Source organism: Mustela lutreola, chromosome 13, assembly GCF_030435805.1.
Source record: "Mustela lutreola isolate mMusLut2 chromosome 13, mMusLut2.pri, whole genome shotgun sequence".
NCBI classification, from domain to species: Eukaryota; Metazoa; Chordata; class Mammalia; order Carnivora; family Mustelidae; genus Mustela; species Mustela lutreola.
Genome location: NC_081302.1, coordinates 14,387,673 through 14,408,682, shown reverse-complemented (window position 1 = coordinate 14,408,682; position 21,010 = coordinate 14,387,673). Strand labels below are relative to the sequence as shown.

At 39.2% G+C, this 21,010-nt stretch overlaps 1 protein-coding gene across 2 annotated transcripts in view; it reads right to left on the bottom strand.

Annotated features, from left to right (window-relative positions):
- Nucleotides 1-21,010, bottom strand: part of UGGT2 (UDP-glucose glycoprotein glucosyltransferase 2) — a 192,698-nt gene that overhangs the window by 170,216 nt on the left and 1,472 nt on the right. For both annotated transcript variants that reach the window (XM_059144382.1, XM_059144383.1), the window contains exon 2: nt 3,090-3,172. In XM_059144382.1, the coding sequence (XP_059000365.1) occupies nt 3,090-3,172 (83 nt within the window). The remainder of the gene's footprint in view (nt 1-3,089; nt 3,173-21,010) is intronic.

Here is a 21,010-nt window from a genome sequence, read left to right as displayed (position 1 = left end):
TTTCATGCTTCACAGTCCATCTGGAAAGACTTAACAATACTCTTCACTTCCAGCCTCGACTTATGCCTCAACCTATCATAGTTTTGATAACTATACCAGTGAAACTGCTAGCTAAATCACCAGTACTTTTTCTGTTGTTAAAACCTTAGTATTCACATTATTTGCTCTGTCTATAGTATGTGATAACATCCACCAATTTACCACTCCATCTTCCCCGGCTTCCATGACATCACACTCGCCAGGTTTTCACCCACCTCTGTGAGTGCTCCTCCTGTCTCTACTGTGCATTCTTCTTCCGGTTAGTTCTTAAACATTGGTGTTCTTCAGGGTTCTGCCTTTGGGACCTGTTTTCTTCTCCTTCTATACCTCCTCCCTATACCTTCAATTACCCTCTTAGTGCTGATAACTCCCAAATCCTACCTCTTAGCCCAGATTTTGACCACCTAAATCCCCCACACATGTATCAGCTTATGGGATATCTTCACTTGGGTATTTGACAAGCATTTCACATGTGACATATCCAAACTGCAATCGTCCTTCTATCCAAATCTGGTTTTCAGTTATATGTAACTGAGAAATGTCATAACATTTTCCAAAAATCTTCCCAATAAAATACATAAGCAACTTGTGTAAAAACCGTTAAAATCTTCAAGGATTTTGAGAATTAGTTTCAATGTGGAACACATTGGGAAGTAAAAACACACCGGGACTCTGGAATTAGGTAACCCTTGGCTGACATTTCTAACTCCCCACACAAGACTCACAGGTTAGCTAATATACCGCTTAAATCTTGAAGAACCAAGAAATACATAACTCTGGCAGAACCATGTGAAATGGATGAAAAAACCAGACAATTCAATATGTAAAAGGTCTTAATTTTCCTAACACATAAAATATTCTCATGAAATGGCATGAAACTAGCACCTGAATTCAAGAAGTTAAATCTTCAATATTTACAACTTTTTAAGGCAAGTAGATCATCAGAATTATTCTTCAGGAAAGACTATTTACAGGGTTTCATGGAAATTCAACAACCTAAAAAACTGTAAGTAACTGAGGATTTAAAATGTTTCTTCTAGGATAGTATCTTGAAGTAAATTCAGTAAATCTGACAGCTGCTGACATATTTAACTCCTCACATACAGAATCCTCTCCTACACCTAACAGCAACAGTGATGAAGCAGCATACGCTTTTGACCCTTGCCATGATAAGTAATTCTAATGGAATTCTATTTTCAGTGTTGGTAATTCTTCTTTAATAGGATTTCTTTTAGGTTCAACCCTGAAATACACACTTCCTTATCACATGCTTGAAGTAGAGCTTTGGTGTTCCTAAGCTTATATTCCAACTTATTAATGATCATCTGCCATCAGATTGTCCAGGCATGTCATTTCATTTAGGGAAAATACATGGACACATCTAAGTAACTAAAGAGTTCAAAATCTCTAAGACTAATTTTCGAGAAAAGCACTGAATGAGTAACACTAGAAAGTATGTGCCGAGACAAACATTTGGGAAAGCTACATTTAGGGTTTTAGGTGAGGGCCACAAAACTTGGTGGATTTTTTTTTTTTATAAACATATATTTTTATCCCCAGGGGTACAGGTGGATTTCTGAACTGTGAGAACTTTCCACATTAACCAAGCCTGTTTTTACCTCAAATACCAAAACTGAAATTATTATCAGGACAAATACAAAACCAACCGATAATAGTTCTCAATCGATTTGCCAGTCCACTTCGAAGTGGTCCAAATTGCCCCGCCGAGCCCACTGCGGTCTCTTCTGCTCTTCCCCCTCCCCTCTCCCTGGCTGCTGCCGCTGGCTGCTGTCCTCCAGACCGAGCTCCAACCTCACCACTACTGGAAAGGCCGTCCTGTTCTCTCTCAAGTACTGACTAGGTGCCCTTTCCCAGGCGCTTCCTTGTCATCAGGGCCCCTGAAGCTCTAACCACCTTGGAGCAGAGCTGGCTTGTCCACTGTCCCCTTCACAATATTGTGGGGCCAGGGAGCACAGATCACATTTATTCCCCTTTGTATTTCCGGCATCTAGAGCCGTGCCCAGTGCCTCTTGTGACTCAAATAATGATAATAAGGACGCTTTTCAGGAAAAGTTTTCTAAAAGAGCAAATTGCTTGGTTTTGAAAATATTTCAGTTTAAAATATCATGAAAGGCATGCCTGCTCTATTTTTTTAAATCCATCTCATGAAATCCTAAAATTGCTGAACTTTGAGGCCACTTGAGCCAAATGGAGTCCAGTAAATGAACACTTAAAATAAGCAAAACTGTTGTTTCTCTTAACACTGATATTCAAGAACAAAATCGAATTAATCACCACAGTAAGTTGTCTCTAAACTATTTAATCTTCATAGTAAGAAGTTCTCCCCATGTCTACAAGCCTAAAGAAATCCGTCTTGAGGAACTCCATGTTAATATTCTATTCTCCATAGAGACAGAAAAATAAACCTTTTTTAACAATAATTAATAATTAACCTTTTACCCTCTGCTGCTGTAACCTCATTTCAGTGTCTTTAATCTACTGATCTTCTCTCAGAAACACACTAATAAACACTTGCTCATTCTAAAGGTATAAGCATATATACAGATATGTAGTAATATATATTTGTATATATTTAAAAAGTAGGAAAGACTAACTGCATCTTCTAGATAGTGAAATGAAGACACATAGGTTACCTGACTTGTTAAAGGCAAATATTAAAAAATCTCTTTCAAAGTAATTTTGGGGGAAAAAAAAAACCAAAACAACAATACTACTAGATGCAAAATTAATACTATCTCAAATTAGTCTAGGTAAAAAGAAAGCCACAAGTCCACAATCTCTAGTTCCTTTTGATGTAATGCAATCTGCAAACACTGCTAATTATGTGAGAGTTTTTACAATAAAGTATTAAACCTTTATTTTTTGGAAATGGATGCTCAGAATAATTTCCATTAAAGCATATTTTCAAATATTCAGATCTACTAACCCAATTAAGCATTTACACTTCAATCTTAACATTAAAAACAATAAACACATAATGTATACACATAGATACAAATTTTTAAAGTTATAATATGCACATCACCTACCTGTTTGCTTATAAACTGCTAATTCTTGTACAGTTTCCAAAAACAGCCAAAATTTTTCATTACTTTCTTCTGCCATAAATTCACTATTAAAATAAAAGCAATCAGTTAATGGACGGAAATTAAAAATGAAATGAGAACCAAATGAAAACTTATGGCTAAAACAAAACCCTCCAAAACTTAAAGTGACTGATTTCCATTTACTATAATGCAGAAAGCGAACAAACTGACGATTCTGACGTGAGCTATCATTCTCAGCTTACAAGCATATACTAGTGACCGGAAAAGACTGCATGAGAAATTACTTCTGGCTTTTCCCCATTTTTAGCTATAATTAAAAAATGGATAATTTATTTTATTTCTCCAAGTGAAATACCACTTAGAAGTATAATTTTTAAGGTTTTGTTTTAGTTCCAGTATAGCTAACATACAGTGTTCTATTAGTTTCAGGTATACAGCAGAGTGATTCAACACTTCCATACAACACCCAGTGCTCATCACAGTTAAGTGTCTTCCTCCATCCCCATCACCTACTTCACCCTCCCCCCCCCATCTTCCCTCTGCTAACCACCAGTTTGTTCTCAACAGCTAAGAGTCTGTTGCTTGGTTTGTGTCTTATTCCCTTTGCTCATTTTTTTTGTTTCTTGAATTCCACATGAGTGAAATCATACGGTATTTGTTTTTCTCTGACTTATCTCACTTAGCATTATACTCTCTAGCTCCGTATCATCGCAAGTTATTGAGAAGTATAATTTAACAGTAACGAAGGGAATGTTACATAAAGGTAAAAACAAAACAAAATAAAAACCCCACACTGCCTATGTTTCACAAACAAAAACTGGTTGTATAAACACTTTTAAAAAATTATTATTGGGGTGCCTTGGTGGATGGCTCAGTTGTTCAGACACTGGACTCCTGATTTTGGCTAGGTCATGATTTCAGGGTCTTGGGATTGAGCCGCACAGCAGTCTCTGTGCTGGGTATGATGGAGCCTGCTTGAGATTTTTCTCTCTCCCTGTCCCTCTGCCCCCCCTCCCCTCACTCTCACATATACTCTCTCAAAAAAACAATAGTATCTATTATTTTTATTTAGCTGCTTATTCATGTAGACAATATTTATTATTTAAAACAGAAAATACCTTAATGAAAAAATTAATAGGAAGCTGGTTTATCAGATTAGGTCTTTGGCCTTGAAGCCCAGACACTTTGATTTTTCCAGAGGGCATAGGTCAGAAAAAATGAAAAAAGCCATTTAAAAACCTTTGGAAATAATGGGGAAAAAACAAAAAATAAAACCTTTAGAAATAATGAATTAAGTAAGAGGCAATATAGTCCTGTACAAAACCAAGTGCAAGACACCCAAAGGCAAGTAGATTCAACTATTTAAACTAGAAAGGAAACAGCCAAACAGATGGTACAAATTTATCTGTATCTTTCTAGTCCTGGTAAATTTAATTTAGTCCATCCTATCTTTCTAGTCTTGGTAAATTTAAATAATGCTTAATAAAAATGGTAGATAGGAGGACATGAAAGACACATGCAAGGTAATTCTTGTGAGTCTGGTTACTAAAGGGGTAAAGGAAGGGAGAAAAGCTGGTTTATCCACATAAACATGACAGGCACAGGAACTGAAAGCAATGCATAAACAACTCTTACTATTAATGGTGTCCCACTCAATGGCATTTAAAAAAATAGGTGAAGCTAAAAGCAGAAGAAATGATGGGATAGACAGGATGTGACCTGTAAAGGTCAAGGATGGTACAAATCTTAAACAAAGTGGGGAGCAACACTTCATACTTAACTGACTGCAACTACAGACAGGCTCATATACTAGGCAACCACAGGCAAAACTTGAGTATTCCAGAATTTATGCATTTAAGTATGATCCTTCCAAGTATTCACCTTGAGAATATATTCCTGCACGCTCATTCCCTCAATATACCACTACTCTCAGCACTTTTGGAACTCTTCTAGAATTTACTTTCAGGGGCAATTTGCCAGTAAGTCATTAATTTTAAAAGAGAAAATATCCTTGACAGATCATCTAAATCAGTTCTTCACCTAAAGTTTAAAAAGGTAAAAAAGACCCAAAAAAGAGCATTTCCAATTTGTTCACTTGTTTTATATAGTATTCAGCTCCAAATAATAGTGTTCCCCAAAAAAGTTCTACCAGAGGAAAAAGTGATTTGCATAGAGGATAGGTTTATATGTATGAAAGAGCATGTCAATAGTTACAAGCAAAATTCCAAAAAATATTTTCGTCAAGAGAAACACCAGTGGAATAAATGCAGTTTCGATGTACAAGTTACATGTTAGAAAAATCTAGCCCCATCAGTCTATAATCATCCCTAGCAAGCAGTACTAAATTAGAAATTTCTTTAGGTAGGGGAAATAATCTCCTTCATCTTTGGTCCCTACACAGCGCCCATCATAGGGGCATGCTCAAAATAAACACTCAAATTTCTAGGCTGAACTGAAGGATTCTATGTATAGAAAGACAGACAGAGACCAAGAGAGGAAATACAGAAATTCCCAAGAATGCTTTAAAAAATGGAGCACCGCAAACAGAAAGCTTTCACTTCTCTGATGTCTCTATCTCCCAAGCTCCTTTAATCTCCCCAATACTCTCAATTCTTCCTTTTCCACACTTACTCCCTTCAACAAAGGTTTCACAAATAAGTGAAACCATATGATTATTGACTCTCTCTGCTTGACTTATTTCACTCAGCACAATCTCTTCCAGTCCCATCCATATTGATACAAAGGTTGGGTATTCATCCTTTTTGATGGAGGCATAATATTCCATAGTGTATATGGACCACATCTTCCTTATCCATTCGTCAGTTGAAGGGCATCTTGGTTCTTTCCAAAGTTTGGTGACCGTGGCCATTGCTGCTATAAACACTGGGGTACAGATGGCCCTTCTTTTTACTACATCTGTATCTTTGGGGTAAATACAGTAGGGTAATTGCAGGATCATAGGGAAGCTCTATTTTTAATTTCTTGAGGAATCTCCACACTGTTTTCCAAAGAGGCAGCACCAACTTGCATTCCCACCAACAGTGTGAGAGGGTTCCCCTTTCTCCACATCCTCTCCAACACATGTTGTTGCCGGTCTTGCTAATTTTGGCCATTCTAACTGGTGTAAGGTGGTATTTCAATGTGGTTTTAATTTGAATCTCCCTGATGGTTAGTGATGATGAACATTTTTTCATGTGTCTGATAGCCATTTGTATGTCTTCACTGGAGAAGTGTCTGTTCATATCTTCTGACCATTTTTTAATATGATTATCTGTTTTGTGTGTGTTGAGTTTGAGGAGTTCTTTATAGATCCTGGATATCAACCTTTTGTCTGTACTGTCATTTGCAAATATCTTCTCCCATTCCATGGGTTGCCTCTTTGTTTTGTTTACTGTTTCCTTTGCTGTGCAGAAGCTTTTGATCTTGATGAAGTCCCAAAAGTTCATCTTCGCTTTTGTTTCCTTTGCCTTTGGAGACATATCTTGAAAGAAATTGCTGTGGCTGATATCGAAGAAGTTACTGCCTATGTTCTCCTCTAGGATTCTGATGGATTCCTGACTCACATTGAGGTCTTTTATCCATTTTGAGTTTATCTTTGTGTACGGTGTAAGAGAATGGTCAAGTTTCATTCTTCTACATATAGCTGCCCAGTTTTCCCAGCACCATTTATTGAAGACTGTCTTATTTCCACTGTATATTTTTTCCTGTTTTGTCAAAGATTATTTGACCATAGAGTTGAGGGCCATATCTGGGCTCTCTACTCTGTTCCACTGGTCTATGTGTCTGTTTTTTTGCCAGTACCATGCTGTCTTGGTGATCAGAGCTTTGTAGTAACACTTGAAATCAGGTAACATGATGCCCCTAGTTTTATTTTTGTATTTCCTTAGCGATTCAGGGTCTCTTCTGATTCCATACAAATTTTTGGATTATTTGCTCCAGCTCTTTGAAAAATACCAGGGGAATTTTGATCGGAATGGCATTAAAAGTATATATTGCTCTAGGCAGTATAGACATTTTAACAATGTTTATTCTTCCGATCCAAGAGCATGGAATGGTCTTCCATCTTTTTGTGTCTTCAATTCCTTTCACGAGTGTTCTGTAGTTCCTCGAGTACAGTTCCTTTATCTCTTTGGTCAGGTTTATTCCCGGGTATCTTATGGGTCTTGGTGCTATAGTAAATGGAATCGATTTTCTAATTTCCCTTTCTGTATTTTCATTCTTAGTGTATAAGAAAGCAACTGATTTCTGTACATTGACTTTGTATCCTGCCATGTTGCTGAATTGCTGTATGAATTCTAGTAGTTTAGGGGTGGAGTCTTTTGGGTTTTCCATATAAAGAATCATGTCATCTTCAAAGAAAGAGAGTTTGACTTCTTCATTGCCAATTTGGATACCTTTTATTTCTCTTTGTTGTCTGATTGCTGTTGCTAGAACTTCTAATACTATGTTGAACAAGAGTGGTGAAAGTGGGCATCCTTGTTGTGTTCCTGATCTCAACGGGAAGGCTACAAGCTTTTTCCCATTGAGGATGATATTTGCTGTGGGTCTTTCATAGATAGATTTGATGAAGTTCAGGAATGTTCCCTCTATCTCTATACTTTGAAGCATTTTGATGTTGGATTTTGTCAAATGCTTTTTCTGCATCGATTGAGAGGACCACGTGGTTCTTCTCTCTTCTCTTATTAATTTGTTCTATCACATTGATTGATTTGCAAATGTTGAACCATCCTTGTAGCCCAGGGATGAATCCCACCTGGTCATGGTGGATAATCTTCTTAATGTGCTGTTGGATCCTGTTTGCTAGGATCTTGTTGAGAACCTTAGCATCCATATTCATAGGATCTCACCCATATGTGGAATCTTAAAAAAAAAAAAAAAAAAGCTCCTTTACAGAGAACAAATTGGTGGTTGCAAGAGGCAGGCACTGGATGGGTGAAATGGGTGGAGGTGGTCAAAAAGTATGTGAAAATTAATAAAGGGAATCCTTGGGTGCACTGAAGTGGGTTAAAGTCTCTGCCTTTGGCTCGGGTCATGATCCCGGGATTGAGCCCCCATTGGGCTCTCTGCTCAGTGGGGAGCCTGCTTTCTTTCCTCTCTGTCTGCCTCTCTGCCTACTTGTGATCTCTGTCAAATAAATAAATAAAATCTTTAAAAAAAAAAAAAAAAGGGAAACCTCACTAACAGGGGTGAGGGGAAATACCAGAAGAAGCTAAAAGGGGGAGCTGTACCACTCAATGTCAATTACAGACCTCTAATAGAATAATCTTCAATAGGACAGAATCCTCAATTACAGGCCCAAGAGGGAAAGAGGTCCCTTGCATCGCCTACAAGAAATTGATTACCTCTGCAATTCAGCCAATGAGAAACCATCATCACCCTGAATTCCTGCTTTTCTCCAACAGACTTCCCTTCAAAACAACCCCTTCCAATTTCCTTTATATAAAATAACAATCCTCTCCTTCATTTGTTAGTCTTGCCGTAGGTTTTGCCATTGTTTGTTTGTCCCTAATTGCAATTCTGTTATTCCTGAGGAAACCGAATTTTCTTGGTAAAATAACTGTTTTAAGATTAACATTATTTAGTGATCCAGAGATGACCCCTAACAATCTGGGGCTGGTGAGCAAACAGGGCCCATATCCACAAAGCCAACTTGGTTCCCAGTTTTCTTGCCCATCTTGGAGTTTGAGGGTAAGCTTTCTCCTGGACTGCTAGCCATGCTCTGTTTGTGTTTGAGCTCTCCAAGCTTTTCTTTGGAATTTTAAGGCCTTGTTCTTTCTAAGAGTACTCATATGGCTTTTGATCTCCTTTTGAAGAACCAAACTGTTCCTGTTGGAACCGCACCTTGTGTTGGCCTTCGGCCCAATTCCTTTTTGGGATTAGAACACTCCTGTTGAAACTACACTAGCCTGTAGTCCAATTCCTTTTGGAACCAACCTGTTCCTATTGGAACCGTGTGCTACCTTTGATTAGTTCAGCTCCTTTTCAGAACCAGATTGTTCACTGGAACTGTGCAAGTCTTTGATCTGACTCCTTATTGACACTGGACTATTCCTCCTAGAACTACGTTGGCTTGTAGTTTGACTCCATCTGCAACAGGCATTTACTGTTGAAACTGTGCTATTTAGGAATTTTTTTTTCTCCTTTAGAAAAAGACTTACAAAATGGGATACCAAACATCAAAATGCTTTGAGCTCCCCCACCCTGCTCCTGATTTTGGGACCCTGGTTGTTTTGTGTTTAAAACTATGGTCCCAAAGAGGAGCAAGATGCAGAGGAGTAAGAGATCTATATTTCGTCTGGCCCCAGGAATTCAGCTAGATAGTTATCAAACCATTCTGAATACCGACAAACTCAACAGGAGATCGAAGAAAAGAATAGCAGCAATTCTATGAACAGAAAAGTGACCACTTTCTGGAAGGTAGGATGGGCAGAGAAGTGAATCCGAGGCTATATATGGGAGGATAAACCGCGGGCAGAGGGAGCCTCCATCAGCCGGATCCCAGCAAGTGGAGCACAAAATCAGAACTTTTAGAAGTCTGCTCCACTGAGGGACATCAGTCCAGTGGCTAAGTGGAGGGGTTGGAACCCTCACTGGGACAGTGTGGTCTCAGGACCATTGAGGCCACAGAAAGACCAAGGGTGCCTGAGTGGAGCAGAGCTCTCAGGTACAAGAGCAGGGCAGCTGACTGCAAAGAGAGCCTCTCTGTCAGAGAGGGCTGAGAGTGGGCTGAGACAGAGTGGGCTCTCAGCTCGGGGCTGCTATAAACCATCATCTGCGGCACAGTCGGGCCACTGCTCTTCGAGCAGGGATCCAACAAGTAGCAGATCCAGAGAGACTCCCCCTTCCTCCTGCGGGAGGAGTGGCAGGGGAGAATACTGGAGGAATCTGCTGGGTTTGGAAACTCTACCCAGGGTCGTGAGCCAGAGAAAGAAATGCTTGGTCACATGCTGGATGAGCACAAAGTGCAGCCAGAGACCAGGGAGACAGGCACGATTGACTGTTTTTCTGAGGGCACACTGAGGAGTAGGGCCCCCAAGATCGGAGGCTACCATTTTCAATCTCATCCTCCAAAGCTGCACGGAAAGGCTTCAGGAACAAAAGGTCCCGAGAGCAAACCCGAGCAAATTACTTAGCTTGGCCCCCAGCAAGGGCAGTGCAGTTCCGCCTAGGGCAAAGACACTTGAGAATCTCTGCAACAGGGCCTTCTCCAAGGAGATCAGCAAGAACCAAGACCAAGTTTACCAATCAATGAGAACTGCAAAACACCAATACTAAGGGAATACTGCACATAGAATTCATGGCTTTTTTCCCTGTGATTCTTTAGTCTTTCAAAGTAAATTTTTAAAATTTTCTTTAGTTTTTTTCTTTTTCTATTTTTTAAAAAATTTTTCTTCTTTCCAATCTTAACATCCTGTCAATTCCTTTTTAAAACTTCTTAAATTTTCATTTTTACAGTCATATTCCATCCCTTCATTGCATTTACTCTTATTTCTGTGACTATATATGTTTTTCTTTCTTTAAAATTTTGGGACAAAGTTTCTCCTAACTGACCGAAATATAGCCAAAATCTAGTGTGTGGCTCTGTTCTATTCACCAGCCTGATCATATTCTTCTTTTTTTTTTTTTTTAAGATTTTATTTATTTATTTATTTATTTGTCAGGGAGAGAGAGCGCACACACACACAAGCAGGCAGAGTGGCAGGCAGAGGCAGAAAGAAGCAGGCTCCCCCTGAGCAAGGAGCCTGACGGAGGACTTGATCCCTGGACCCCAGGATCATGAACCGAGCCGAAGGCAGCAGCTCAACCGACTAAGTCATGTAGGCATCCTCTGATCATATTTTTTTTTTCCTTTCTTTTCCCCCCAGTTTTGGGTCTCTTCTGATTTGTTTAGTGTATATTTTTCTGGGGTTGTTGCTACCCTTCTAGCATTTTGTTCTCTCATTCATCTATTCTTCTCTGGACAAAATGATAAGCAGAAAAACTCAGCCTCCCTGTGCCCCCCGCCTTAAAAAAGAACAAGAGGCAGTAACGAATGCCAGGGACCTAATCATTATGGGCATTAGTAAGATGCCAGAACTAGAGTTCAGAATGATGATTATAAAGATACTAGTTGGGCTTGAAAAATGCATAGAAGATACCAAAGAATCCCTTTCTGGTGAAATAAAAACTAAAATCTAACCAAGTAAAAAATCAAATAGGTTATTAATAAGGTGCGATAAAAAAATGGACGCTCTAACTGCTAGGATAAATGAGGCACAAAAGAGAATTAGTGATATAGAAGACCAAATGATGGAGAATAAAGAAGCTGAGAAAAAGAGAGATAAACAACTACTGGATCACAAGGGGAGAATTCGAGAGATAAGTGATACCATAAGGCAAAACAATATTAGAACAATTGGGATCCCAGAAGAAAAATAGGGGGACAGAAGGTATATCGGTAGCAGAGAACCCCTAATTTGGTGAAGGGAACAAGCATCAAAATCCAGGAAGCACAGAGAAATCCTCTCAAAATCAGTTAAAACAGGTCCACACTCCGTCATCTAATACTTTCTCTTTCTCAGTGACAAAGAGAAAATCCTGAAAGCAGCTCAGGACAAGAGATCTGTAACATACAATGGTAGAAATATTAGAATGGCAACAGTCCTATACACAGAGACCTACCAGGTCAGAGGGGACTGGCATGATATATTCAGAACACTAAGCAAGGAAAATATGTAGCTAAGAACACTATATCCAGATAGGCTGTTGTTGTAAATAGAAGGAAAGATAAAAAGCTTCCAGGACAAATAAAAACTAAAAGAATTTGGCAACACCAAACCAGCCCTCGAGGAAATATTAAAAGGGATCCTCTAAGCAAAGAGACAGCCTAAAAAGTAACAGATCAGAAAGGATTAGAGACAATATGCAGTAACAGTCACCTTACAGGCAATACAATACCACTAAATTCGTATCTTTCAATAGTTACCCTGAATGTAAATGGACTAAATGCCCCAATCAAAAGACACAGTGTATCAGAATGAATTAAAAAACAAGACCCATTGGTATGCTGTCTATAAGAAACTCATTTTAGACCCAAAGACACCTCCAGATTTAAAGTGAGGGGGTGGAAAACAATTTACCATGCTAATGGACATCAGAAGAAAACTAGGTTGGCAATCCTTGTATCAGATAAATTAGATTTTAAGCCAAAGACTATAATAAGTGACGAGGAAGACACTATATCATACTTAAAGTGTCTGTCCCACAAGAAGAGCTAACAATTTTAAATATCTATGTCTCTAACATAGGAGGAGCCAATTATATAAGCCAATTAATAACAAAAGCAAAGAAACACACGGACAGTAATACAACAATAGTAGGGGACTTTAACACCCCCCCTCACTGAAATGAACAGATCATCTAAGCAAAAGATCAACAAGGAAATAAAGGCCTTAAATGACACACTGGACCAGATGGACATCACAGATATATTCAGAACATTCCATCCCAAAGCAACAAAATACACAATCTCCTCTAGTGCACGTGGAACATTCTCCAGAATAGATCACATCCCGAACCACAAATCAGGTCTCAGCTGGTACCAAAAGATTGGGATCATTGGGAAAATTCCCTGCGTATTTTCAGACCACAGTGCTTTGAAACTAGAACTCAACCACAAAAGGAAAGTTGGAAAGAACTCAAATACATGGATGTTAAACAGCACCCTACTAAAGAATGAATGGGTCAACCAGGAAATTAAAGAAGAATTGAAAAAACTCATGGAAACAAATGAAAATTAAAACAAAACTGTTCAAAATCTATGGGATGCAGCAAAGGTGTTCCTGAGAGAAAAGTATATAGCAAGACAAGCCTTTCTCAAGAAACAACAAAGGTCTCAAATACATACCTAACCGTACTCCTAAAGGATCTGGAGAAAGAACAGCAAATAAAGACTTCTCTCCACTCCAGTGGGAGAAGAGAGATAATAAAGATCAGAGAAGAAAGCAATGAAAGAGAAACCAAAAGAACAGTAGAACAGATCAACGGAACTAGGAAACTGGTTCTTTGAAAGAATTAATAAGATTGATAAACCCCTGGACAGACTTATCAAAAAGAGAAAGGACCCAAGTTAATAAAACCATGAAAGAAAGAGGAGAGGTAACAGTCAACACCAAAGAAATACAATTATAAGAATATATTAAGAGCAACTATATGCCAGCAAATTAGACAATTTGGAAGAAATGGATGCATTCCTAGAGACGTATAAAGTACCACAACTGAACCAGGAAGCAATAGAAGACCTGAACAGACCCATAACCAGTTAGGACATTGAAGCAGTCCTCAAAAATCTCCCAAAAAACAAGAGCCCAGGGCCAGACAGCTTCCCAGGGGGAATTCTGCCAAACATTTAAAAAAGAACTAATATCTATTCTCCTGAAACTGTTCCAAAAAATAGAAATGGAAGGAAAACTAAACTCACTTTATGAGGCCAGCATTACCTTGATCCCCAAACCAGACAAAGACCCCATCAAAAAGGAGAATTACAGACCAATAACCCTGAAGAACACAGATGCAAAAATTCTCACCAAAATACTAGCCAATAGGCTCCAACAGTATATTAAAGGGATTATTCACCACAACCAAGTGGGATTTATTCTTGGGCTGCAAAGTTGGTTCAACATCTGCAAAGCAATCAATGTGATACAATACTTTAACAAGAGAAAGAGAAAGAACAAGAACCATATGATACTCTCAATAGATGCTGAAAAAGCATTTGACAAAGTACAGCATCCTTTCTTGATCAAAATTCTACACAGTGTAGGCATAGAGGGTACATACCTCAATAACATTAAAGCCATCTATGAAAAACCCAGAGCAAATACCATTCTCAATGCAGAAAAACAGAGTTTTTCTCCTAAGGTCAGGAACACGGCAGGGATGACCACTATCACCACTGCTATTCAATACAGTAACAGAAGTCCTAGCCTCAGCAATCAGACAGCAAAAAGAAATAAAAGGCATCCAAATTGGCAAAAAAGAAGTCAAACTCTCACTCTTTGCAGTTGATATGATACTTTATGTGGAAAACCCAAAAGGCTCCACCCCAAAACTGCTAGAACTCAAACAGGAATTCAGTAAAGTGTCAGGACATAAAATCAATGCACAGAAATCAGTTGCATTTCTCTACACCACCAACAAGACAGAGGAAATAGAAATTAAGGAGTCTATCCCATTTATAACTGCACCCAAAATCATAAGATACCTAGGAATATGTCTGACCAAAGAGGCAAAGAATCTGTACTCAGAAAACTATAGAATACTCATGAAAGAAATTGAGGTAGACACAAAGAAATGGAAAAACTTTCCATGTTCGTGGATTGGAAAAACAAGTAATGTCTATATTACCTAAGCAATCTACACATTTAATGCAATCCCTAACAAAATACCAGCAACTTTTTTCAAAGAAATGGAACAAATAATTCCAAAATCCATATGGAACCAGAAAAGACCCCAAATAGTCAGAGGACTGTTGAAAAAGAAAACCAGAGCTGGTGGCATCACAATTCTGGACTTGCAGCTCTATTACAAAGCTGTAATCAACAAGACAGTATGGTACTGGCACAAAAACAGAAACACAGATCAATGGAACAGAACAGAGAGCCCAGAGATGGACCCTCAACTCTACGGTCAACTGATCTTTGACAAAGCAGGAAAGGAGGTCCAATGGAAAAAAGTCTCTAACAAATGGTCTTGGGAAAACTGGACAGCTACATGCAGAAGAATGAAATTGGACCATTTCTTTTTACCATACACAAAAATAAATTCAAAATAGATGAAAGACCTCAATGTGAGACACGGATCCATCAAAATCATTGAGGAGACCACAGGAAGCAACTCTTCGACCTTTGCCACAGCAACTTCTTCCTAAAAACATCACCAAAGGCAAGGGAAGCAAGGGCAAAATGAACCATTGGGACTTCATCAAGATCAAAAGCTTTTGCACAGCAAAGGAAACAGTCAACAAAACTAAGAGTCAGCCCAAAGAATGGGAGAAGATATTTGCAAATGACATAGCAGATAAAGGGCTAGTATCCAAAATCTATAAAGAACTTCACAAACTCAACACCCAAAGAACAAATAATCCAATCAAGAAGTGGACAGAAGACATGAACAGACATTTCTACAAAGAAGACATCCAAATGGTCAATGGACACATGAAAAAGTACTCAAAATCACTTGGCATCAAGGAAATACAAATCAAAACCACAATGAGATACCACCTCACACCAATCAAAATGGCTAAAGGTAACCAGTCAGGAAATGACAGGATGCAGAGAAAGGGGAACCCTCCTACATTGCTGGTGGGAATGCAAGCTGGGGCAGCTACTCTGGAAAACACTATAGACTTTTCTCAAAAAGTTGAAAATAGAGTTACCCTACAACCCAGCAATTGCACTACTGGGTATTTACCTCAAAGATACAAATGTAATGATCCAAACGGGCATGTGCACCCCAATGTTTATAGCAGCAATGTCTACAATAGCCAAACTATGGAAAGAACCTAGATGTCCATAAATAGATGAACGGATAAGGAAGATGTGGTGTACACACACACACACACGATTATGCAGCCATTAAAAAATGAAATCTTGCCATTTGCAATAACGTGGATGGAACTATAGGGTATTACACTAAGTGAAATAATGAGAGAAAGACAATTATCATATGATCTCACTGACATGAGGAATTTGAGAAATAAGAGGATCATAGGGGAAGGGAGGGAAAAATGAAACAAGACGAAACCAGAGAAGGAGATAAACCATAAGACACTCTTAATCTCAGGAAATAAACTGAGGGTTGCTGGAGGAGAACGGGGTGGGAAGGATGGGGTGGCGGGGTGATGGACACTGGGGAGGGTGTGTGCTATGGTGAGTGCTGTGAATTGTGTAAAACTGATCAATCACAGACCTGTACCTCTGAAACAAATAATATGTTTAAAAAAAAACAAAAACAAAACTATGATTCCTCTTCATCCACATTTCTAAACAAATGCAGCGACTTAACCAAAAGTAATTTAGAACTGCAATGGCCATTATCTGATCTCCCCTAACACTTTTCTGAAGGTTGAACTGGGCCACCATGGCTCTGAAATTGTCAAAGCTGTGTGGATGCCTATTTGGATTGGTGTTTTGAAGCTTCCAAAGGTTATCAGAAATCTAAAATTGCCTCTCAGAAAAATACAATTTCTAGATTAGCTGAGGCAAACAATTACAAAGACACAATCGTTTCTGAGGTCTCGCTTTTCTCCCTGCCGTCTTGTCTCAAGATGCGGCCGCCACCTTGTGCTCAAACTCTGCCTCCTACACCATCATCCTCCTTCCTTTCCATACTGCCTGCCCCTCCTCTATACCCTCAGTTTCCCTCCTCTAATTCTCTAGCTGAAATTATTTTTCCCCCCAAAGTGACTGAGGACCTCGATAGGTTTGCTGAAGAATTGAGCATAGTTGTTCAAACTTAGCAACCTGGTTTCTCAGATTTGTATCAATTTGTCTACATGCTTGTTGGTGAAGTTCGGGCCCAACACTGGATAAAACTACTCCATGGAGAAGATCCTGAAAGGGGTTTAGAGAAACAGACACCTAACCTTTGGAGAGATGCAAAACACTTGCTGGAAATCTCCACTGAGCAAGTATAGTAGCTTTTCTCAAGCCTGTTGATTGAGCAAAATCACTGTTGATTTAGGATGGCACACAAAAGCCTGGCGAACCCATTCATGACTATTACAATCACCTCCAAATTGTCCTTAAATTCTGATGTTCCTTTAAATGCTGAATCCATGTAGGTAGCATTTAATTCTATGTTTATAGTGCATTCTCGTTTAGTTAAAAGGAACAGGGTTGAATGGGAAACTATGTTTATTCTAGATATAGTCATCCTAGATGTGTTACCCCGCCCCCAAAATAAAATTCTTAAAATTCTTCATTTTCATCTCTGGCAAATGAAAGCTCCTGAACAAAACAAAAAACATACTAATTTTTAGTATTTGCAAAGAGCCAGGATATTGGGGAAAAAGTTGTTTTTGGCTTAGGAGCTCCTGGTACCTTTAGCCCCCTAGCCAGTATCTCCAGGATCCTCCTAATTCCCAAGAACAGGGCTCTAAGGAGCTACAGAGGCTCCTCCCAGTCCTCCTCCTTAATCAACTCAGAGAAACCACCCTTCAGACTGGGAATGCATCTCTGTCCTCATTGATACCAGAGCTACACTCTTGGTGCTCAGCGCCCCCCCACCGGCTATGAAGCAGTCCCTGCCCTGGAGCAGTAAAGTGGGGGGTCTCCAATAAACCTCAATGGGTTCCTATCTCTGAACCTACTCCCTTTTGTCTAAGCACTCTGATACCCATACCTTTCTCCTTTGTTCCTCATTCTTCATTCATTGGGCTGAGAGTTCTTAGAAAAATACACCAGAATTCCTTTCTCCCAAAAGGGGAAATAATTCTAGAATCTGAACTCAGTAATCAAAATAGGCAACCAGGTAAATTAAATGAACCTTTGACATCTTTTATTTGCTCTGACTCTGACAACACTACTGCTGAGTCCGAGGACACTGATCATTTGCCCTATTGGGTCCATCCCTGATGGACAAGATCTTCAACTAGTATTGGCAGAATTCATAGTGTGCCTCCCATCAAGACTCAGATTCCTCAAAACCTCTCCTGAGAATTAGTGAATATCCTATAAGTAAAGAAGCCTTTCAAGGCATCAAGCACCATGACAGAAGATTACAAAGCTCAAGGCCTTATTATCCCTATAATATGCCTATTTTACCTATGAGGAAATCCAATGGCCAAGGATGGAGGTTTGTGCAGGACCTCTGAACAACAAATGACACTGTTATCCCTCAGGACCCTGCTGTTCCTAACCCATACATGGACATCCACTCCCACTGGCAGCAAATTTTTCACTGTAACTCATCTACACAATGCATTCTTTAGTATTCCGGTTGATAAAGATCAACCAGTATCTTTTTGCTTTCACTTAGGAAGAATGGAAAGACACCTGGACAGTAATGCCCCCCAGTTTCACAGAGTCCTTCTTTTCACAAACCTTAGAAGCTGATTTGGATGTTAAGTTTTTTTTTTTTTTTACAGGCTCTAATTGGTTAAAATACCTAGATGATCTGCTTCTCCGTTCTCCTTCTCAAACCTCTTCATAGGAAGACAGCATTCATCTGTTAAAACTTTTGGCTTTAAAGGGAAATAAACATTCCAAAGACAAATTTGTTTGCTCAAACTCAGGTTTGATACTTGGGGCACCTGCCCTCAAAACAAGGACTACATCTAGATCTAGGGAGATTTCACTGCATTCTGAACTTTCCAAAAACCTAAAATTGAGGCCAATTATAAGGTTTTTTTCAACTGGCTGACTACTGTTGAAACTGGATTCCGAATTTCTCTCTTATGGCTCAATTTCTAGAAGATTTACTAAAAAAGTCATGATCTTGGAGTCCTGGGATCAACCCCCCCCACTGGGCTCCCCGCCGAGCAGGGAGTCTGCCTCTCCCCTCTGCATGTGAGCATGCGCACATTCTCCCGCTCTATCCAATAAATAATCTTTAAAAAAAAAAAAAAAAGAGGAGATACCTAACAATTGCCCAAGAGGGGAAAACAATATTGGAAATCTAATAATTGTTGGTTCAATAAAAAGAGAGAACTCTGGTTTGGACCAAATAACAATCTGGCCCTACCAGAAATCTTCCAAGTTCCTACTACTTACCACTATACATGCCTTAAACCACTGTGGTCTACTGACACAAGACAGTATTCATGAACCAATACTGGTGGGGACATATTAATGAGGTTGCAAGAAGGGCTACCTCACTTGCCCCACCTGTCAAAAACACAATTCAGGGAAACCTGTTTGCACAGATGGATTTCATAGTGTTTTCCCATCGCATGGACAGAAGTTTCAGTAACGGTCCATATGTTTTCTCAGTGGACTGAAGCTATCCCTTGCAGAGAGGCCGCTGTTTTTATCATGGCTAAAAATTCTGTTAGAAAAGTGATCTGTACCTGGGGAACAGTGATCTGAACCTGGGGGAACCCTCTCAAACTTCACAGTGATTGGGAGCCCACTTTAAGGAGCAGGTGCTTTGATGTCTGTGCTGTTTGCCCAGTTTTATCAATGTCATAGTGTAGATCATCCTCGATTCTCCATGAGTTGAGCATATTAACAACACTATTAAGACTCAATTGGCAAAATATGCTGAGATCCTCCAAATACCTTCGCCAAGAGCACTGCCACTGGTTCTTCTAAATCCACCCCTTTGAAACTCAAACTCTCCTCCTTTGAGATGGTCACGGAGGTCCAATGCACTTGGCTCCTACAGCTCCTTTGGCCCACAGTAGATAAAAGGGGATATACTTCAATAATGAAAAAGCCTAATTACTTCTATGAAAAACCACATTAGGCAGAGTGATCTTTTTCATTGCGAGATGATGACCTTAAGCATCACATCTTGCAAACTGGAGATTTCATCTCTAGAAAAAGGCACCTCCAGAAAGACTACTCAATCTTGCTGGAAAGGCTCTTATCGGGAACTGCTAATCCCTGTGGCACCAGACTCCAAGGAATAGGCTCTTGGATTCATGGGACACATCTAGAGAAATCATTAAACCCTGAATGGACCTCTACACCATCTGGGGACCTCCAAGCAAAGATTTCCTCAAATGAAAGCAAACCACATCTCACGATACAGTTTTCTCAGCTTGTCTGGACCAGGCCTGTATAACTTTTCTGCACTGTTTGCTTCTACTATCTCTTTCTTAGAAAGGAAATAATCTTGTGCACATTTTCCAAACCCTTGTGAAAGGGAGAAACCTCTTGAGTATGGCCTTTCAGCAACAGGCTCATCATGATCCCATTACAAATTAAATTTCACTTGCTTTCTCTGAAGGGTTAGAAAATTCAGAATTTACGAATGTTTTTCATCTGCACTATTATCTGATTCTGAATTCTTATTCAAATTCATGGTTTCTGAATTTGCAACCTCACAGGCTGTATGACTGGATAACATCTGTTTTCAAATGGTTCTTTCAAGATAACAGTACTATTTTTGAAGTTTTGCCATTTTTGCAAAAATTTCATTAGTTATTGCTTCATGTTTATACCTGCACTTAATCTCTCAAAGACACGTGGTTAATTCTTCCAGTGTGCTCTTACCGTATTATTTTGTCTTCATGGCTACTTTAAATAAGGACTTCCAGGAGGCATACAGGACTCCAGGTTTGCCTCCATAGGGAGAACTTTTCTCCCTTAAGTCAGATTATGTGCCAGTATATATCTTCAGCTGGATACTTTCTGACCTAGGGGCCCCATTTAGAACCATCATACAATTTGGAAATTACTTCTTCTGTTTTTATGTAATTATTTTTGTATTTAGTCGCCTATCAAACTTTTATAAAAATGATGTACCCAATAAGGAGATGATTTCTAATACTTAACAGTCTTGAATTCATACAGACTTTAGATGGTCAGGAAGGAAAACTCCTGAAGCACTTCCCTTCCTGTTACTCAAATGCGGCTTTTAAGCAGTTTCCAAACCTATGTACTTTCCATCAATGTTGGCCAAGATAAGTGGGAAAGATCCTTTCTGGCACTGAGCGACAGCACCACTAAATATGAAACCTGACTTTTGGTCAGTGATGCTTTCAAGGAAAGATGTTGATCAAAAGGGTGAAATGTAAAAATTATTAAACAGAAACTTCATTAAAGTGGATTAGGGATGGAGAAGGGGCTGCTGTACCACTCGTCAATTACAGTAAGAACTGTCAATTGCAGACTCCTAACAGAAAATTTTCAACAGGAATCATCAATTACAGGCCCCAATAGAGAAAGATGAATTTTGCATCTCCTACAAGAAATTGA